Source organism: Trichosurus vulpecula, chromosome 9, assembly GCF_011100635.1.
Source record: "Trichosurus vulpecula isolate mTriVul1 chromosome 9, mTriVul1.pri, whole genome shotgun sequence".
Classification (NCBI taxonomy): domain Eukaryota; kingdom Metazoa; phylum Chordata; class Mammalia; order Diprotodontia; family Phalangeridae; genus Trichosurus; species Trichosurus vulpecula.
The window spans coordinates 144,678,689-144,695,964 of record NC_050581.1 but is presented as its reverse complement, the minus strand read 5'-3'; the positions used below and the strand labels follow the sequence as shown (position 1 = coordinate 144,695,964).

At 39.7% G+C, this 17,276-nt stretch overlaps 1 protein-coding gene across 2 annotated transcripts in view; it reads left to right on the top strand.

The window, feature by feature from the left end:
• Positions 1–17,276, top strand: part of EEFSEC (eukaryotic elongation factor, selenocysteine-tRNA specific) — a 315,808-nt gene that overhangs the window by 244,131 nt on the left and 54,401 nt on the right. The window contains exon 7 of one of the 2 annotated variants that reach the window (XM_036737960.1): positions 1,199–1,750. The exons of the other annotated variant lie outside the window; for it this stretch is intronic. Within the exon in view, the coding sequence (XP_036593855.1) occupies positions 1,199–1,245 (47 nt within the window). The 3' untranslated portion in view covers positions 1,246–1,750. Of the gene's footprint in view, positions 1–1,198; positions 1,751–17,276 lie in introns of those variants that run through there. 2 annotated transcript variants of the gene reach the window in all.

The following is a 17,276-nucleotide window of genomic DNA, read 5'->3' as shown; positions in this document are numbered from 1 at the left end:
CTCTTCGTTCCCATATCCAATCCACAGACACACACTAGTTAGTGCCTCAGTGTGGTTGAAAGTCATGCTGTGGTTTGGGGAATGCTTGGTTCACTGCTGCTGCAGGGTAGTTCATCCAGAAGAACTCAAACCAAGATCTTGTCAACAGTAGAGTTCAGTGAGAGACTGTGAGTGTCATTGGAGTCAGCGTTCTTGTCCTTCTTCTTGTTAGTAACAGCTTCAAGCTCCATGGCATTTATTCTTATATTGGGGAGGCAGAACTGTATAGCAGAACAATAATACGAAGCTTTAGTCCTCTTTGTTCCAGTAACTGGCTTCATGACCACGTGATAGTCATGGTCACTTGGCCTCGCCAGGCCTTAGTTTCTTCGTTTGTGGAATGAGAGGGTTGAGTAGATGGTCTCTAAATCTCATTCTAGGCCAGAAATATTATGATTATGGATTCTATGAATTATGAGTCTAAGTTACCTTTCCCTTCTGCTTTAGGATTTAAACAGATGTTATTTGGTTTGAGGACTTTCTTGTCTCCACAGTTCTGACTCCAGCTCAGTCAGAACGCAGAGCTAAGTCCATCTCGATATAGATGTTAGAACTGATGCAGTCTAGTCTTGTTAATTCTACTTCTGCAGAATCTTTCACCTAATTCCCTCCCCCCCCCCTTTCACGCTGTCACTACCTTAGTTTAGGTCCTCACCACTTCTAATCTGGACTATTGTAATGGCTTCCTGATTAGTCCACCTTTTTCTAATTTCTCCCTTTGCCAATCCATCTGTTATACAGTTGCCAAAACAGTCTTCCTACTGGAAGACCTAGGTTAGGTACCATTTTCTTCTAGAAAGTCTTATCATACTCTTCCCCCTGAAAGTGATCTCTCTTCTAGTTTTCCTCTAGCACTTTGTCTACATTTCTTCCTTCCCCAAATCTCAACCTACCTTATGTTGTATTTATTTGTGTATATATCATATCCATTCTAATGGTCTGTAAGCTCTTTGAGGAGAGGAATTATGTTATTTTTTCATCCCTGTTTTCCTAGTAACTGGCACAGTGCCTTAAGTCTAGCAGGTACTTAATAAATATCTTGGTTTTGGTTTTTGATTGATTTAAATCCTACATCATTCATCTTCCATCAACATTGCCAAGTCCTATTGATTCTACTTCCATATCTCTTACATTCATTCTCTTCTCTCTACTCACACAGCTACCACCCTATTGCTTCTCACTAGGCCTCTTGTGAGAATCTTCTGATTTTTCTTCTTGCCTCCACTGCAACTTCAGTCTCTTCTTTACACGGGTGCCAAGATGATCTTCCTAAGACTTCTGTCTGATGTTACTTTTCTACTTAAAACCTTCTGTGGCTCCTCGTTGCCTACAAGGTAAAATATAAATTCCTTGGCCTTGCATTTAAAGCCCTGCAAAAGCTGACTCCCACCTACACTTTCATATTATTTCAGATTCCAGCCAAACCGAACACTTAGCTGTTTCTCCAAACTCATTATCCCACTGTCTCCATGTATTCTCATAAACTGTCCTCTGGAATGCCTTCAGAAATGCCTGTAATTTCTATGTCTCAGAAATCGTGTTGTCCTTCAAGTCTCTGCTCAGGTGTCATCCTCTCCTTGAAAAGCTCCCTCCCCTCTCTTTTCTGTACTCCCCCCCGCCCACGTCCTGGTTATTAGTATTCTCCCACCTCAGTTTTCCTCATGCTATGCTGAAGGCACATTTGTTGAATTGAATTAAACATCAGAATGTGAAACAGATGGGCAGTTCCAGTGTGGTCAGTTCTTTTCTCTTAATTTGTGTAGCCGTAATCCAGGACACAGTAAGGACCCTGCAAGGTGGTTTTAGATCTTCTGGGGGTTTCTTCTCACTCAAGAAATCATCAGATAGACAAACACAGGAACATAGTTTTCAGTAAACCCAAAGATCTTACTAGGATAAGAACTCACTATTCAACAAAATCTTCTGCGAAAACTGGAAAGCAGTCTGATAGAAATTAGTTTTTGGCCAAAATTTCACACCATGTACCATAAAAATTTCTAAATTAATAAATGACCTATCTATAAAAGGTCACATCATAAACAAATCAGAGGAGCAAAGAAGAAAATGTATTTTACAACATAAAAGAAGAGTTCAAGGGATAGAGCAGATCATAGAAGATAATAAAATGGATAATTATAAATACCTAAAGTTGAAAATATTTTGTACAGACAAAATACAATTCAAATGAGAAGGGAAATAGCTAACTAGGAAAAAACATTTGCAACAAATTTCTGTAGAAAAGATCTGATTTCCTCAGTATATGAAAAACTGACTCAGATATTTAAGAATGACAGCCCTCTAAATAACTGGTTAAAAAAAAAACACCAATATGATCAGATAATTCTCAAAGGAAGAAATCTAAGCAAGCAATAGCCGTATGAAAAAATGCTTCAAATCACTAATAGCCTATGAGATACAAATTAAAACAACTCTAGGATTCTTACCTATTAGATTGACAAAGTTGACAAAAAAAGGAAAATGACAATTAGTAGGGGGTTTGCAGGAAGACAGTCAGACTGGTATACTGTTGGTAGGGCTATGAGTTGACCATCCATTCTGGAAAACAGTTTAGAATAATACCCAAAAAGATACCAAATTGTGCATACGCTATGACCAGTGACACCACTACTAGGCATATACCCCACAGAGATCTAAGAGAGGGAAGAGAGAGAAAGATGCACGCACATACACATACATATATCCATATATATTTACAGCACAACAACTTATTTTGTGCATAGGTACTACCATAAAATAAAGGGAGTGCCCATCATTTGGAGAATAGTTGAGCAAATCATGGTATATGAATGTATGGAATATTATTACTCCATAAGAAATGACAAAAGGGACAGTGTCAGAGAAATTTGGGCGGACTGTGAACTGATGATGTGATGAGAGCAGAGTCAGGAGGACAGTTCGTACGCTAACAATAATATTGTAAAGACGAGCAACTTTGAAAGATTTAAGAACTCTAATTAATGGACTTACCAACCACAACTGCTAGAGACTGATGAGGAAGCATACTGCTGACCTAGAATGAGACAGACGTTTTTGGACATGGCAAATGCATGGATTTGTTTTGATGACTAATACTTATTTGTGACAAAGATTGTGTTTTTCTTTTTGTGCTTTGACATGGGGCCAAGGGTGAAGGGAATAAAGCTAATGAAACAGAAAGAAAGAAAGAATCATTGAAGTATTGAAAAGAAAACAGTCATACAGGACAGCTTTGAAATGTTGAATGGTTAAAAAAAAGTTTATATACACACACATTTTAAAATGTAAGCTATACATAATGGAAATTTTCACTTTCACGTCATCTTTTTCTATTTTACTGTGTATATGGAAATTTTCCTTTAAGGGTGGCTTGTTCATCAAATCCAGACTTTTTAAAAGTATTTTTTAAAATCACTAGAATCACCCAAAAGTCATGAGGAATGACCATAAGATGATGCTTCTGCTCTGCACACGTCCAAGAGATTAGGCACTTTTTTTGCAGAATCGGTATGGTTGAATGGTCCAACAGCAAAACTGAAAAAGGTGATTGTGTGATAGCCTTCAGCCAGGAAACACTAATGTCGTGACTAGATTTTCCCCAATAATAACTAAAACTTGAACTAATTCATTCCCCAGGTGGCACATGCTGCTTACTCTTCACAGACAAAAGAAATTCCAAGGGCAGACAATCACATGCATTCTCAAGCAGACAGTGCTGCATCTGACCCATATCAAGTGGGTCATGCCAACTTTATAACCAAAAGAATTGGAGCCTTCCTTTAATTTATATGAAACTTTGTGTAGCTTCCTAAATTATAGACTGTATTTCACATCTGATGCCCAGATAGGATGGTCAGTAATAATAGTTCTGGAAAACAGCTCATCCGTTGGAACACTAATGGAGTTGTGAACTGATCCAACTGGAGCGCAATTTGGAACTATGCCCAAAGAGCTATAGAACTGTGCATACCCTTTAATCCAGCAATACCACTACTAGGTCTGTATCCCAAAGAGATCATAAAAATAAGGAAAGAACCCACATGTACAAAAATATTTATAGCAGCTCTTTTTGTGGTGGCCAAGAATTGGCAATTGAGGGGATGCCCATCAGTTGGGGAATGGCTGATCAAGTTGTGGTATATGAATGTAATGAAGTACTATTGTTCCATAAGAAATGGCAAGCAGGCAGTTTCAGAAAAATCTGGAAAGACTCACATAAACTGATGCTGAGTGGAGTGAGAAGAACCAGGAGAACACTGTCCGCAGTAACAGCGATGACCACCTTTGTTAGACTTAGCTCTTCTGATCTGTGCAATGATCTGATACAATTTCAGAAGATTCATGATAGAAGATGCCATCCACATCCAGAGAAAGAGCTGTGGCGTCTGAATGCAGAGCGAAGCGGACCATTTTCTCTTTTTGTTTTTTCTTTCTCGTGGTTTTTCCCTTGTGTTCTGATTCTTCTTTCACAACATGACTAATGTGGAAATATATTTAATATGACCATACATGTGTAGCCTGTATCAGATTACATAATGTCTTGGGGAAGGGAGAGTGGAAGGAGGGGGGAAAATTTAGAACTCAAAATCTTATAAAAGCAAATGTTGAAAACTAAAAACAAATAATTTTTTTAAAAAAAGAAATGGTGAGCAGATGCATTTCAGAAAACCTGGAAAGACTCACATGAACTGATGCTGAGTGGAGTAAGCAGAACCAGGAGAACATCGTAGAGTAACAGCAACGTTGTGTGATGACCAACTTTGATAGACTTAGCTCTTCTCTAAAGTAATTCCAAAAGATTCATGATCGAAGATGCTATCCACATCCAAAGAAAGAGCTGTGGAGTCTGAATGCAGATCGAAGCAGACTATTTTCTCTTTTTGTTTTTTCTTTCTCATGGTTTTTCCCTTTTGCTCTGATTCTTCTTTCACAACATGACTAATGTGGAAATATGTTTAATATGATTGTACATGTAAAGCCTATATCAGATTGCTTGCTGTCTTGGGGAAGAGGAGGGGGACGGAGGGGGGAAAACTTAGAACTCAAAGTCTTATAAAAGTAAATATTGAAAATAAAAATAAATAAATATTAAAAAGAAAGAAAGAAAGAAAGGCCAAGGGTGGCCTAGATGTCTCTAAGGTCTCTTCCGGCCTTAAAATGTCATGATTCTGTTGCTGTTGTCTGCACATCATTGGTTTTCACCTAGTGGCCTTATGTTCATGCTACAATAAAATCATTTGCAATATTATGTTTGGCTACCAAGGGATTTTGTGTTATTGGTATATTCTGTCTAGTCTTTAGGTTGTGAATGTTCACTATTCACACCGTCATAAAATGTTGTCTTCTAGAGGGCAGGAAGCACGAGTTGGGCATATATTCTGTGGTGTCCAGCATACCCAGGGAAGGCAGCATTAAACAAGATTTCTATGTCCATTACTCCTCTTCTTTCCTCCTGTTATGTTTTAAGCTGTAGACGCGTGTTGTTTCTCTTTGTTGTGTCCATTCCTCTTGTCCCTCCCATCCAACTGCTGGACAGTCCAACCAACCCCAGCCCAGAGGGACATCTCACATATACCGTATTTCCCCATGTATAAGACACACCTTAATTTTGGGGCCCGAAAAAATGTATTACATAAAGTTATTGAATTCAAGTTTTATTCATCAAAAAATTCATACAACTCCTTATCACTGTCAAAACTCCCATCCATTAGCTTGTCCTCATCTGTGTTTGATAACAAATCACTGTCTTCATATATTGCCTCGTCCTCAGTTCCATCTATGGCATTTGAAATGCCACACTTCTTAAATGACTTGACAACTATCTCAGTCTTGATGTTATCCCAGGATCTTTTCACCCAGGTACAGACTTCTCCTATAGGTGGTTTCTTCTTCCCCGTAGCCAGTCTCTGATTGTTTTCTCAGTTGGAGGAGGACCAAACTTATGTTTAGCAGCACGATTTCCATTCACTTTTGCAAACTGGATCACTTTTAACTTGAATTCAGCACTGTATGAAAATCTTTTCTGAGCCATTTTTGGGCAGAATGTGGCAAAATGTAACCTCATATACTGGTAACAAATGCAAAAATAAGCGCAAAGACAACAAGCGCGAAAAAGCGGGAAATGCAAGAAAAAAAATCTACGAGTGCAAAAACAAGCGCGAAAAAGCGGCAAATGCAAGTAAAAAATCTACAACCACTGTATAAGATGCACCCAGTTTTTAGACCCCCAAATTTTTTTTAAAAGGGTACATCTTATACATGGGGAAATATGGTAAATCTTCTCTCCTCTTGGTAGATATTGGCTTATACAGCATGCACAGAAGATCTGCCAGAAAGGCATTTCCTTTTGTGATCCTCTCCTCAACAGATTAAAGGCAGCAATATAAAGTCCCACTGACTGCAGTGGGTCATGAAACCTCCACTGCATTGGCAACCATGGCTAAACTAGACAGTCACCTTCAAACACAGGTTGACCTTTGTTACCCAAATGTTAAGCTTTATTGACCCTGGAAGGTAGTCTATCTATCACCACTTCGACTGTGGTCAAAAGCAAGAACTGTACATTGCTCTCTTGATTGAAAACAGAAGCCAGATAATGAATTTATTCCCTAGATGATCCACTTTCCCTGGGGTGGTATACAGCAGAGCAGGCCCTCAGGGACTCATGAAGTCATTGCTAGTGGGAGGCTCAGTTTTAACATTAGAAGGAGGAGCTCCTGCCCATCTAGGTTTCTTGTGACCTTGGTTTTACAGCACTTAACAAGGTGACAAGTTGGTCATTATTTAAGTCAATAACATTTGAGTTTCTAAAAATACTTGAAACCTTTTTAAGGCTGTGGACTTGGACATATGACAAAAGAGTGGGTTAAGCTAGAGTGAGCAGCACTGTGGGTTTCTTTCCAGCACACAGATCTTTGGATTTCTCTTGAGTGTTTCCCTCAATCCCTGAATCTAGATAGAAGTCAGATAAAAGCTTTGTACCAAGAAAGTCAGAGCTCCATGAGGGCCAGAAAGCTTTAGCCCTTGTATCACAGTGAACTGAGAGAGAATGGAAAAAAAAAAGTCCTTAGGATACTTTGCAGCATAACTTTAAGCTGTGTGGGAGAACAGTAGCAGCAAAGCAGAGAAACGGAGAACCAGGATGGTGCTTTGTGGGGACTGGTGTTAAACAGCCAACAACTCCAAGGCCAGCACCCCAGAAAATACAGTGACCACAGGGACCAGCTGCAGGATTTGGGTCAGCTATGCACAGTAGAAAGATACAGCTACTCCCATCTTAATCAGTTTTCTTTCTTTTTGGTCAGATGGATACTAGTGACTAGTGATGTAATTGCCAAACCTGTCATTGCCTATTCCCTCTAGTTAAAAAGACCAGCTCTGACTTTGTGAGAGTGAATATATAGATATGCGTATAAACACAGCCATGGATTTATTATGTTAAGGCTCATGCATAAAAGCATCACTATCTATAAATTTGCGAGTAACACCTGCCTAAGTACAAAGATAAGTCTTACTAGGTTTTTAAGAAAATAATTAAAAGATGTTTTCTTCTAAACCTCAGTGAATGAAATTGTATTAACTTCATTATGTTAGTTCACTAATAACCTAATAAGTGGATTTCTCCCCAATTTGTATTTTTAATGAAACTATAGGATGAGAGTCCCTATGGTGTAGCTTAGTGGTATCCACTAAACTGTACATAAGGATCCCTGCAGGCCACATATTGACATATAAAACCACATATTAACATTATCTATATTCTGTTATATTTTTATTTGTTTGTTAAATATTCCCAATTACATCTCATTGTGGTTAGACCACACGCGGGAGTGTTGTCAATCACATGTTTTAATACCTCTGGTGTGATGGATAGAGTAGATAGGACTTGTAATTAGGAAGACCTGGATTCAGATCTCACTTTGGATTCTCCCTAGCCATGTGACCCCAAGTAAATCAGTTACCTTTTCTAAGCCTCAGTTTTCCCTTCTTTGTAGTAGTACTAGTCATAGAGTCTAGTTCAGAGTTCACGGAGTTCTGTGAAATAGTTAACGGTGAGCTAACCTAATGGTCTGCTGATCTACATAGTGTACATTAAGCGCTTTATAGGCCTTACAGCACAATTACACTATTAACAATATTATCATTACTATCATTATTAGTAATTTTATTAAATTTATAATTATACATTATAATTATAAATATGATATATGATTATAAAATTATAATCATTATCATTATTATTATTAGAGTATTAGGATGGGAAGATTACAGATAATACAGATTTTTTTTAGATGAGAAAATTAAGGCCTATAAAGACTTAAGTGCTTTTCTTAAGGGCATTGTCTTTTAAAATTCATGTCTTTACAGTCATGATCAAATTTTTTTCTTTTGGCTCAAATTCTGTCTGCCAATTAATAGATAATTTGCTTTATACTTACAGATATTGACATGATAATGCTTTATTGTTGGATAGCACTTCATAGTTATAAAAGCTTTTGGAAAGCAGTTCTCTCAGTGAGATAGACAAGGCCAGGATGATTATCTCCACTTTAAGGATAAAGAAATTCAGCTGAAGTCCTGTAGGCTGATAAGTAGTGGAGCTGGGACTAGAACCTGGGTTTTCTCACTCCTCATAGTTATTTTCCAACCTAGGGAACTGGATGTTCTGATCAATTGAATATTCTGTATAACCGAGAGTTACCATTGATATTCTAGAAACTACCCATTTGAAAGAAAGAGTATGATAAAGCATACTTAGCATTTTGAGCTTAGAGAATATAACTCAGTTTGTCTTTGTTAATTGTGAAGTTACTATAAGATCTTGCAGTGCCTAAGCTTCATCTTTATAAACTTAATCCATTATTGCACAGTACTAAAAAAGCCAGCTTTTGGTTGTATGGCTTGTCTATAATAATGTATAATCGTGTATGTAACAGTGGCATATGTTCTGAAGACATCACAAGATCTCCTTTTAGTTGGCAAGCTTGCTCTAGTTTCTCTTCCCATAATCCCTTTCTTACACCTTCAAGAGTATAGCAGGCATGTTTTCGTCCTCTCCTTGTTGACCTCATAGCTGGAGATCAGCATGACAGATGGAAAGAGGGTGGGCCTCCGATATGCACCTTCTACAAGGTCGTGTATCCTTGGTGTACCATGCAAGAAGTCAACCGTCTTTCAGAAGGGGAGTTAGATGATTTTAAAGAATGACGTTTTTGAAGAGGATAGACATTGGGAGCACTAAGGCTGAAATGAACTGGGGAACTGTGGGTACCACATGTAGCCTGGCTTACTATGAAGACCTGAGAAAGTCCCTTCTAACCCTAGATCCTTAGCTAGCCCACTCATTTTACAGGTAAGGAAATTGAGGTCCAGAGGGTGACAGTGATTTGTGTAAAGTCCCATCTCAAGTTTAGTAACAGAGCTGGGACTGGAACCCAGGACTTCTGACTCCTGATCTGCCCCTCTTCCCAATGTGCTGTGCTTCCTCAGAGATCAGAGTCTTAGCTGGAAGGGACCTCAGAGTCTGTGCTGTCCAACCTGAACGCTCCCTTTGTGTGCTTGACTGATGTCAGCCTTTCTCCACTCAAAGACTTTCATGTTTGCCTTGGCTCTTCTTACTCCTGGCCAGGGCAAGTCTGGCCCTGGACTCTCAAGTGCCAAATTGTCTCTGTAGCATCAGGACCAAAGGAAAGTCCAGAGACACCAACTGCACTCAGGCCCCTCTCCATCAAACACAGTTACCGAGACTGGGGCAGGGTTGCCCGGCAGTCAGTGGCTTAGCTTTTCCTTTTGATGGCCTGTAGTGTTGTTCTCTTACATTCTCAAGTATTGAGACTTGTAAACACTGAAAGAGAAAGAGGAGGTGGGGTGTGGTTAGGTTATGTAAAACATAGCAAAGCTGAAGGTTTTCTGACTGGAAAACATAGATGAGTGGTACACCCCCCAAAGGTGGGGAAGGGGTGAACATTTCATTCCTTGGGACTTGGGGAGTGATTCTTACTAAATTCTAGAAAATTCACCCTTTCTACTCTATGACCTACAACCTTTGGGTGATTTTGTAACCCATAAAACAGTGAAGAAGAGCGCTGCAAGAGGAAACTCCTCTTTTGTGATCTCCTTGACACACATAAATCTGACACTTCTTGGGAGGCGTGCATGGAATGATGGAAGAAGATAGCCTGAAGAACAGAGGACTGCAGGGAGGCATACTAGCTGTCTTCGAGAATTTGAAATCTGGCTGTCATGTAGAAGAAGGATTCACCAGCAGAACTCAATGGCAGAGACACAACTGTGGGGTGATACAAGCAAAGGCTTTGGACAAAGATCAAAGGGATCAGAAAGCAGAGTAGGGGCCCTCCTTGGAGGGCTGAATCTGGACAGCCACTTGCCAGTCAGGTAGTGGAGGGGATTCTCTTTCAGTACAGGTTAATCTCTGATGTCTCTTCCGGCTCCTAAGATTCTGTGACTTTCTGATCATGTTGAAGAAATACACTGATAAAAGTGCCGATTGCTTTGCAGTATAACTTTGGGAATATTAAATAAAAGTTGAGAATTGGCCCTCTTTGGTTTAAGGTGGCTGATCCTCAGTACATAAGGGTACCTATGATCAGGTTTTTTACTTTATCTTTTATTTAATCTTTTGAAGTGTCCTGTCCCATGTACTCTGCATCCATTAAACATGAAAATTTGCAAAGAAGGGAAAGGTCCTGGCTGGTTCACATTGACAACGTCGTCTTTTTCTTCCCACCGTCTCCTGTTATTTCAGTTTTGAGGTCGGGGTATAGAAGAATTGTGCCCAACACTCAAGGCTCCAAGTAGAAGCTTAGTAGAGGGTCCATATAGCATAAATCAAAACTTTAGCATTAAATGTATTTTTAAACAATCATAACTCTTCCTCCAGTTTATCCACGGTGGGGATGTCTGCGACCACGTTGGACACATTTTCAGTAGGCAGTGAGGATTATTATTTATTTTAAATTATTTCTTGAAACAATATCCCAAATGCAGATGATATTTGGTTTAGCGAGTGACGTGTTCATTTTTTTTCTTGAAGATTTAAGTTACAAACGCAATGTGTGGCTCTTAACTCTCATAACACCATTGATCTTGTTTCTCTAGTTGGCTATTTAAACAGCAACCCTTTCTGAGATGGTCCAAGCAAAGGGGGGCAGCATTGCCAAGGGACTCATTCCATTGTTCCCGAGAAGTAGGTAGCAAAGAGCCAGTTATGTCTTATTCTCATTTTACACATGAAAACACTGAGCCTTACGAAGGAGAAGATGGCATGCTAAGTCAGCTTCAAACCTCAAGTAGGTGAACACATTACAGATTATTCCCCTTAGAGATCTGTATTGCATTGACTGTTCTGTCTTCCCTAAATGGTAATCTACAGGCACACATTTTCCACCATAAAAATACCAGGAAAGTAGAAGATGATTCCCTTTAATGTTTGGATCAGCTTGATCAAGGCCCATTGTCAGGGCCAGCCTAGTGTTCCCAAGGTCCAGAAGCCTGCCTGGCTCAGCTTCTCAGCGGCTCCTGCCATGCTCCTGGCTCCATTAGGTACATTGCTGAAATGAGTTCTGCAAATAAGACGCCTTTGTCTTGGCTCTTTATTACATTCAGAACTTAATACAATTATACTTGGTTACATGACTGCACATTAAAGGCCTATTTCAACAAGAATAGGCTTGCAGTCCAGTCTGTCTCTTGAAACAGATGGTAATTAAGAGTCCACTTTCCTCCTGAAAAGCAGTCCTACATGTTTACTTGACTTAGAGATTTTTCTCCTCAAACATTTGTTTTCTAGAAGTCCTTTTAAATGGTGAGGATATGTGAAAAGTGTAGATCCCCCAAGACTTTCCCAGAAGCATATATCTTGGCATTTAAAACGCCCTAAGGCTCTGGCACTGCCGTAGAGACATGATGGTGCCACCCTGGTCTGGATTTCTGCGTACAGTATTTTACATAAAGTAAACTGAAGTATTTCCGGTCTCTGACTCCAGTATGTCAGAGTTGATTAATGGGCCTATTCCAAAGCCCATAGTTGGCTACAGGAAGCACAGTCCATATAACTCAGGAGTAAAGGTTATTTTTTAAAAGGAAAGAAACAAATAAAATTAAAGAGAAAAAAAATCCCCTCTATCCTGAATTAAAATTCCTTTCTTAATGTAAAAGCTGAGCTCATAACCTTGCTAGCAAGGAACATTCTTCCCAAAAGGCTCCTTGCTGGTTATTTTCCTTTTAACCTATTTGAGATCTCTCTGTACATATCCTCTTCTCCATTAGTCCCTTCTCCAGGTGAGTTACATAGATGGCCTCAGGATAAGGTCTGAGAATGAAGCCACCACCATTACCAATGAAATTCTGTTTCCCAGACTTGCATTCCTTCTTCTGTCACCTCCCCAGAGAGATCTCCTCTCTTGAGACTGTTCGTTTGAGATCTCTCTGTACATATCCTCTTCTCCATTAGTCCATTCTCCAGGTGAGTTACATAGATGGCCTCAGGATAAGGTCTGAGAATGAAGCCACCACCATTACCAATGAAATTCTGTTTCCCAGACTTGCATTCCTTCTTCTGTCACCTCCCCAGAGAGATCTCCTCTCTTGAGACTGTTCATTTGGAGCCCAGGAAAAAAGATGATCCAATCCATTCCAATCCAACACAGCTCCTGCTGTGTGCAAGGCACTGAATATACAAAGACAGTATAAGGATGAGAAGTATTTGATCCTGAAAGACAATATTTCATTGAAAAACTTCTAAAATACTACAAAAAGAAAACTCCTTTTGGAGCAAAAGAGTACCCTGTGTGGAAAGATGGAACGAAGATATAGTTGTCTAACCCAGTATTAGTTCCTGTTCTTATGATCACCTCCATTAACAATGGTTCTGTTTGATTAAGTATTCCCCTGGGAGTTGAAAAGGACCTGGTTTTCTTACTTTTACTGCCTATTCTTATGATTTTCTCCTACCTACTCAACCACCCCATTTTTACCTCACTACTTTGGAGCAGTTGCAGGGCTCTTATGCAACTCCAAGAATCTGTCTTTAGTCCTTCAACCAGAAGCTTTCATCAGCTGTCTTGTAAAAAAATACCTCTGCCAAGACCAAATTGACTTGTACTGAAAGATATTGGCAGGTCTGAAATTTCTGCACACTTGACATTTTCAGCCTATGTTAGGAAATTTCTTAGATACTCTCTGTTTAAAGTGGAAAAATACCTGGGTCGCAAGACTGGTATGCAACAGATACACGTGATGGAATTTCTTATTTTACCCAGAAAGGCACAGTAACTAACTATGCATAAATGTTGGTATTTTTAAGACAGTTTTCTTCTGGATGGTATTAGTGAGATTAATCACTGAGTAAATTTCATAACTGCTTTGCAATTTTGTGACTATATAGTTATTTTATCCTCAACCAATGTCCTTTTTAAGTGCCTTATTATGATGCAGAGGTAACTGTGGATTCTTAAACTCTGTAGAAATGAAATCCATGTTCTAGTAGTTGTCACCAACTGAAAAAACTTCCAAGTACAAACCCAGTTTAGAGACTATGTGCTGCCATAGGTCCAGCCTAGCTTGATTCCCTCTTATAACAGTTTGGAGCTTATCAGTACAAGACTGATCATCAAGCAATAAATGTTTAGGCTACACCAGGGCTGTCCAACCATAGGTTATCTTAGGGCCACATTAAAATAAAATAATTATTCGAGGGTCGCACCCAGAATAAAAAAATACAGTACACTAATAGAAAGTGGGAAACACGCTTCATCAATACCTCAGGCAAAGGCGTGAGGCGCGAAAGCAAACACAAAACAACAAAGCCACAACACAACAGTATAAAGGTAGGTGCATAGTGACTAGTCTGCATCGGACAGACAACGCATCCCACAGATGGGCTGAAAATTCTATGTGATATGTACTGTCCGTAATACTGCTTAAAAACACCAAAGAAAATTAATATCAACGAGATTATTTATTAGTGATGGAATTAAAAAATCTAATACGTATTCCACGCAAAATATTACTTTATTTTTTTCGCTCGTGAAAATTAAAACCCACAGGCAGGCTCCATAAAATTGCACCGCAGGCCGCATGCAGCCTGTGGGCCGTATTTTGGACAGCCCTGAGCTACACCATCATGTGACGACCATCTACTATGGTGTTAGAGAAGTTGTAGTCTGTCTCAGTGGATGGAGTTCCACACTAATTTAAAAAAAAAAAAGATGTGAGATGCATGTGTAAAGGTATTCATCTAGTGGTGATGATGTTAGAGACAGTGTGGTATGGTTCAAAAGAACCCCGCGTGTGAGGAATGAGGAATCCCACAATCTCAAAGTTGGAAGGAGCCTCAGAACTCATCTAATCCAAAATATATTGGAGCAGAAACATCCTCTGTGGATGGCAAGTGGTCATCTGTCCTCTGCTTGAAGGTCTTCTGCACCTGGGTTTAAGGCCTGCCTCTGACATTTAATGCTTGTGTGACCTTGGGCAAGCCTGTTCATCTCTGTGAGCCTATTTGTTCATGGCCTCTAAGGTCTGTCCCTTCCAAATCTAAGATTCTGAGTCTTGGGCTTCATTGAGGTGATGTAAGAGGATAGGATATAGGTTGACTCTATATACATATCCTTAATTCTCACCAGGGTCTTACTATGTACCATTCGTTGGGAAGGGGGTATGAGGATGATGAAGATAATAGACAAAACTCAGTTATCTAGGTAGGCTTTCATGCTGGTTTCCTCTTATGACCAATGGCTTATAGTCATCAGATGGCGGGCAAAGGTTAATGGGTGGCTTGAGGGCAGAGTTTTTCTTTCTGTGAAGCTCACTGATCCACAGAGGATATCAAACCCACGTCCTTGGCTTCATTTGTATATACTTTAACCAACTGACAAAGACAACCTGAACCTTGCACTGAATTGGGAAGGATCAGAGTATCAGTGCCACCTCTGACACCCACTGATGGTGTCACTCAGCCCCTAAGAGCAACTCTCTGAGACTGAGTTGTAAGGAAGGTACCAATCTTCGTTGATAGAGTTTCCTATGTCAGTGAAATCACAAGTCCAAGCCTCTTGTATACCCTAGGATAATCTTAGAAATTGCATTCTATGATTTCTTAGGCCTTTCATAGAATTATAAGGTTAGATGGATAAGCTTTCTAGAGATGACTTATTCCAATCACAAGCTAACAGCCTAATTGAATATCTGCCTTTTTAAAGGGAAGAGAACTGAGTTGCCCAGTCTTGTCTTGTATAAGCCTTTCTATCTGGACATTTTCCTGTAATTTAGCTCCTTCCTACCACAGTTCAAGGCATAAAAGCTCTTGTTCCCCCTCCTTCAAGGCTAAGAATATCTGATCACCATCCTGCACCACACCTAATCATTCTTAAAAACAGTTCCTTATTTTGCTGAAGGTGTTCACATAAGGAAATAATGACTATTTTAATGTTAATCACTATTCCAGGCATAGTTAATTAGATTTCATACACCTATTCTTGACTGCATGTTGTTTTAGGAACAAAAATGTGACCCAGGAAGGGGAGAAGGGAAGCTCTTCCCTAACCCACTACAATTAGGTATTCACTATTTGAGGCACAGAAAGACCATTTAGAACTAAAACTATAGTTTTAATTATAAATTTACTTCAGGACTTTTTTCTCCCTAAAGCTGGTTGAAAATGCGAGTTACACTTGCAGTTTGAATACTTGCTCCTGGCCACAAATAACAGGGACCAGTTCCAACATGGTGACCAACAGGTTTTTCTGATGCTTAAACAAAACCAAATTAAAAACAAGCACTATCCACATGATAAAAATCTATAGGTTGAGACCTATGAGATCTATGAGCTCTGACAATGCCCCTTTCTTAAAACAAATCAAGCCAAACCTGAAGTACAACCAAGTGGAAACTTTTGAGTCAGAGCCATTTATGTATCACAGCAATCTGTCTGCAGCCAGCAGTAAATTGTTAAAGGACGTAACAAACACTTTTACGACTGATCATGTAAGTCAGTTCACAGGCTTATTTTTTAGGTTGATGTGTTTACGATTTGGGTATGTTCTGTAATCCATTGAGACACCTGGGGCTCTGTGTCTAAAGAACAACTAGGGAGCCAGAGGAGAAAAATTGAGAAGGCCTAGGACACATCAGACTGCCATTACCTTGAGTTTCTAGATGTGTGCCTTCCATCATAGAGCATTCATGGGTCTTTCTCAGATGAGGATTTAATTATTAGGAGATAACTGTAGATAATACTCAACAGAATTTCGCATGCCCCTTGGGAATAAGGGGGAGAGGGTGATACTGTGTGTTCTACTTTTTGGTGATCATACTTTTCTCACCCCTGATCACCAAAGGGTAGACATTCATTATAATGATTATAGGATCATAAATTTAGAGCTAGAAGGGACCGTATTGACCATAACCAAAAACAACCTGTTACTATCGTTTGCCTATTTCAATTCAGCTTAATCTGGGGGAGTGTGTGTGTGCTAGGGATTTTCTCCAAAACACTCCGTATCTTTTTTTTTTTAAACAAACCTCTCATTTTTTTCTTGCAGTGGGTGGGGGAAGGTAGGGCAATTATTGGGGTTAAGTGACTTGCCCAAGGTCACACAGCTGGTAAGTATGCCAAGTGTCTGAGGCCGGATTGGAACTCAGGTCCTCCTGACTCCAAGGCTGGTGCTCTACGCACTGCCCCACCTAGCTGCCCCAATACTCCATATCTTAATCTCAGTAATATATACCATCCTTTTGAGGTTGTAAAGAGTATCAATGTCTCCAATTTGTAGGGGAGAGCACTAATGAATGGAGAAGGGTACAAAACAACGTAGCAAGCCAGTTCTAGACCCAGGGACAAAACCTGTTGCTTCTCATGTAGCAGCTCCAGATGGAACCTGAAAGAATCCAATATTCTGTCTGTCTACCTGCCCTTACCTGCCTTTGAGGAAGGGGATGACATGGGCTATGTTATAGGATCATAGACTGAAAGCTGGGAGGAACCTGACCATCTAAGTCCTTCATTTGGGTTACAATCCACTGAAGAAGCTAAGAACAGGCATCAGCTTCCCACAGGCTCAAGTGACTGAATTGATCCTCACATTGAAACATGTAAGCCCCCATTTCCTGAAATGGTGTGGAATGAGCACACCCAGCAGTGCCTCAGTGTCTGGTGGTGTATGCCAAGAGCATGTCAGTATCCACATAATAAGTGCCCCTTCGGAGCACGTTGACATAAA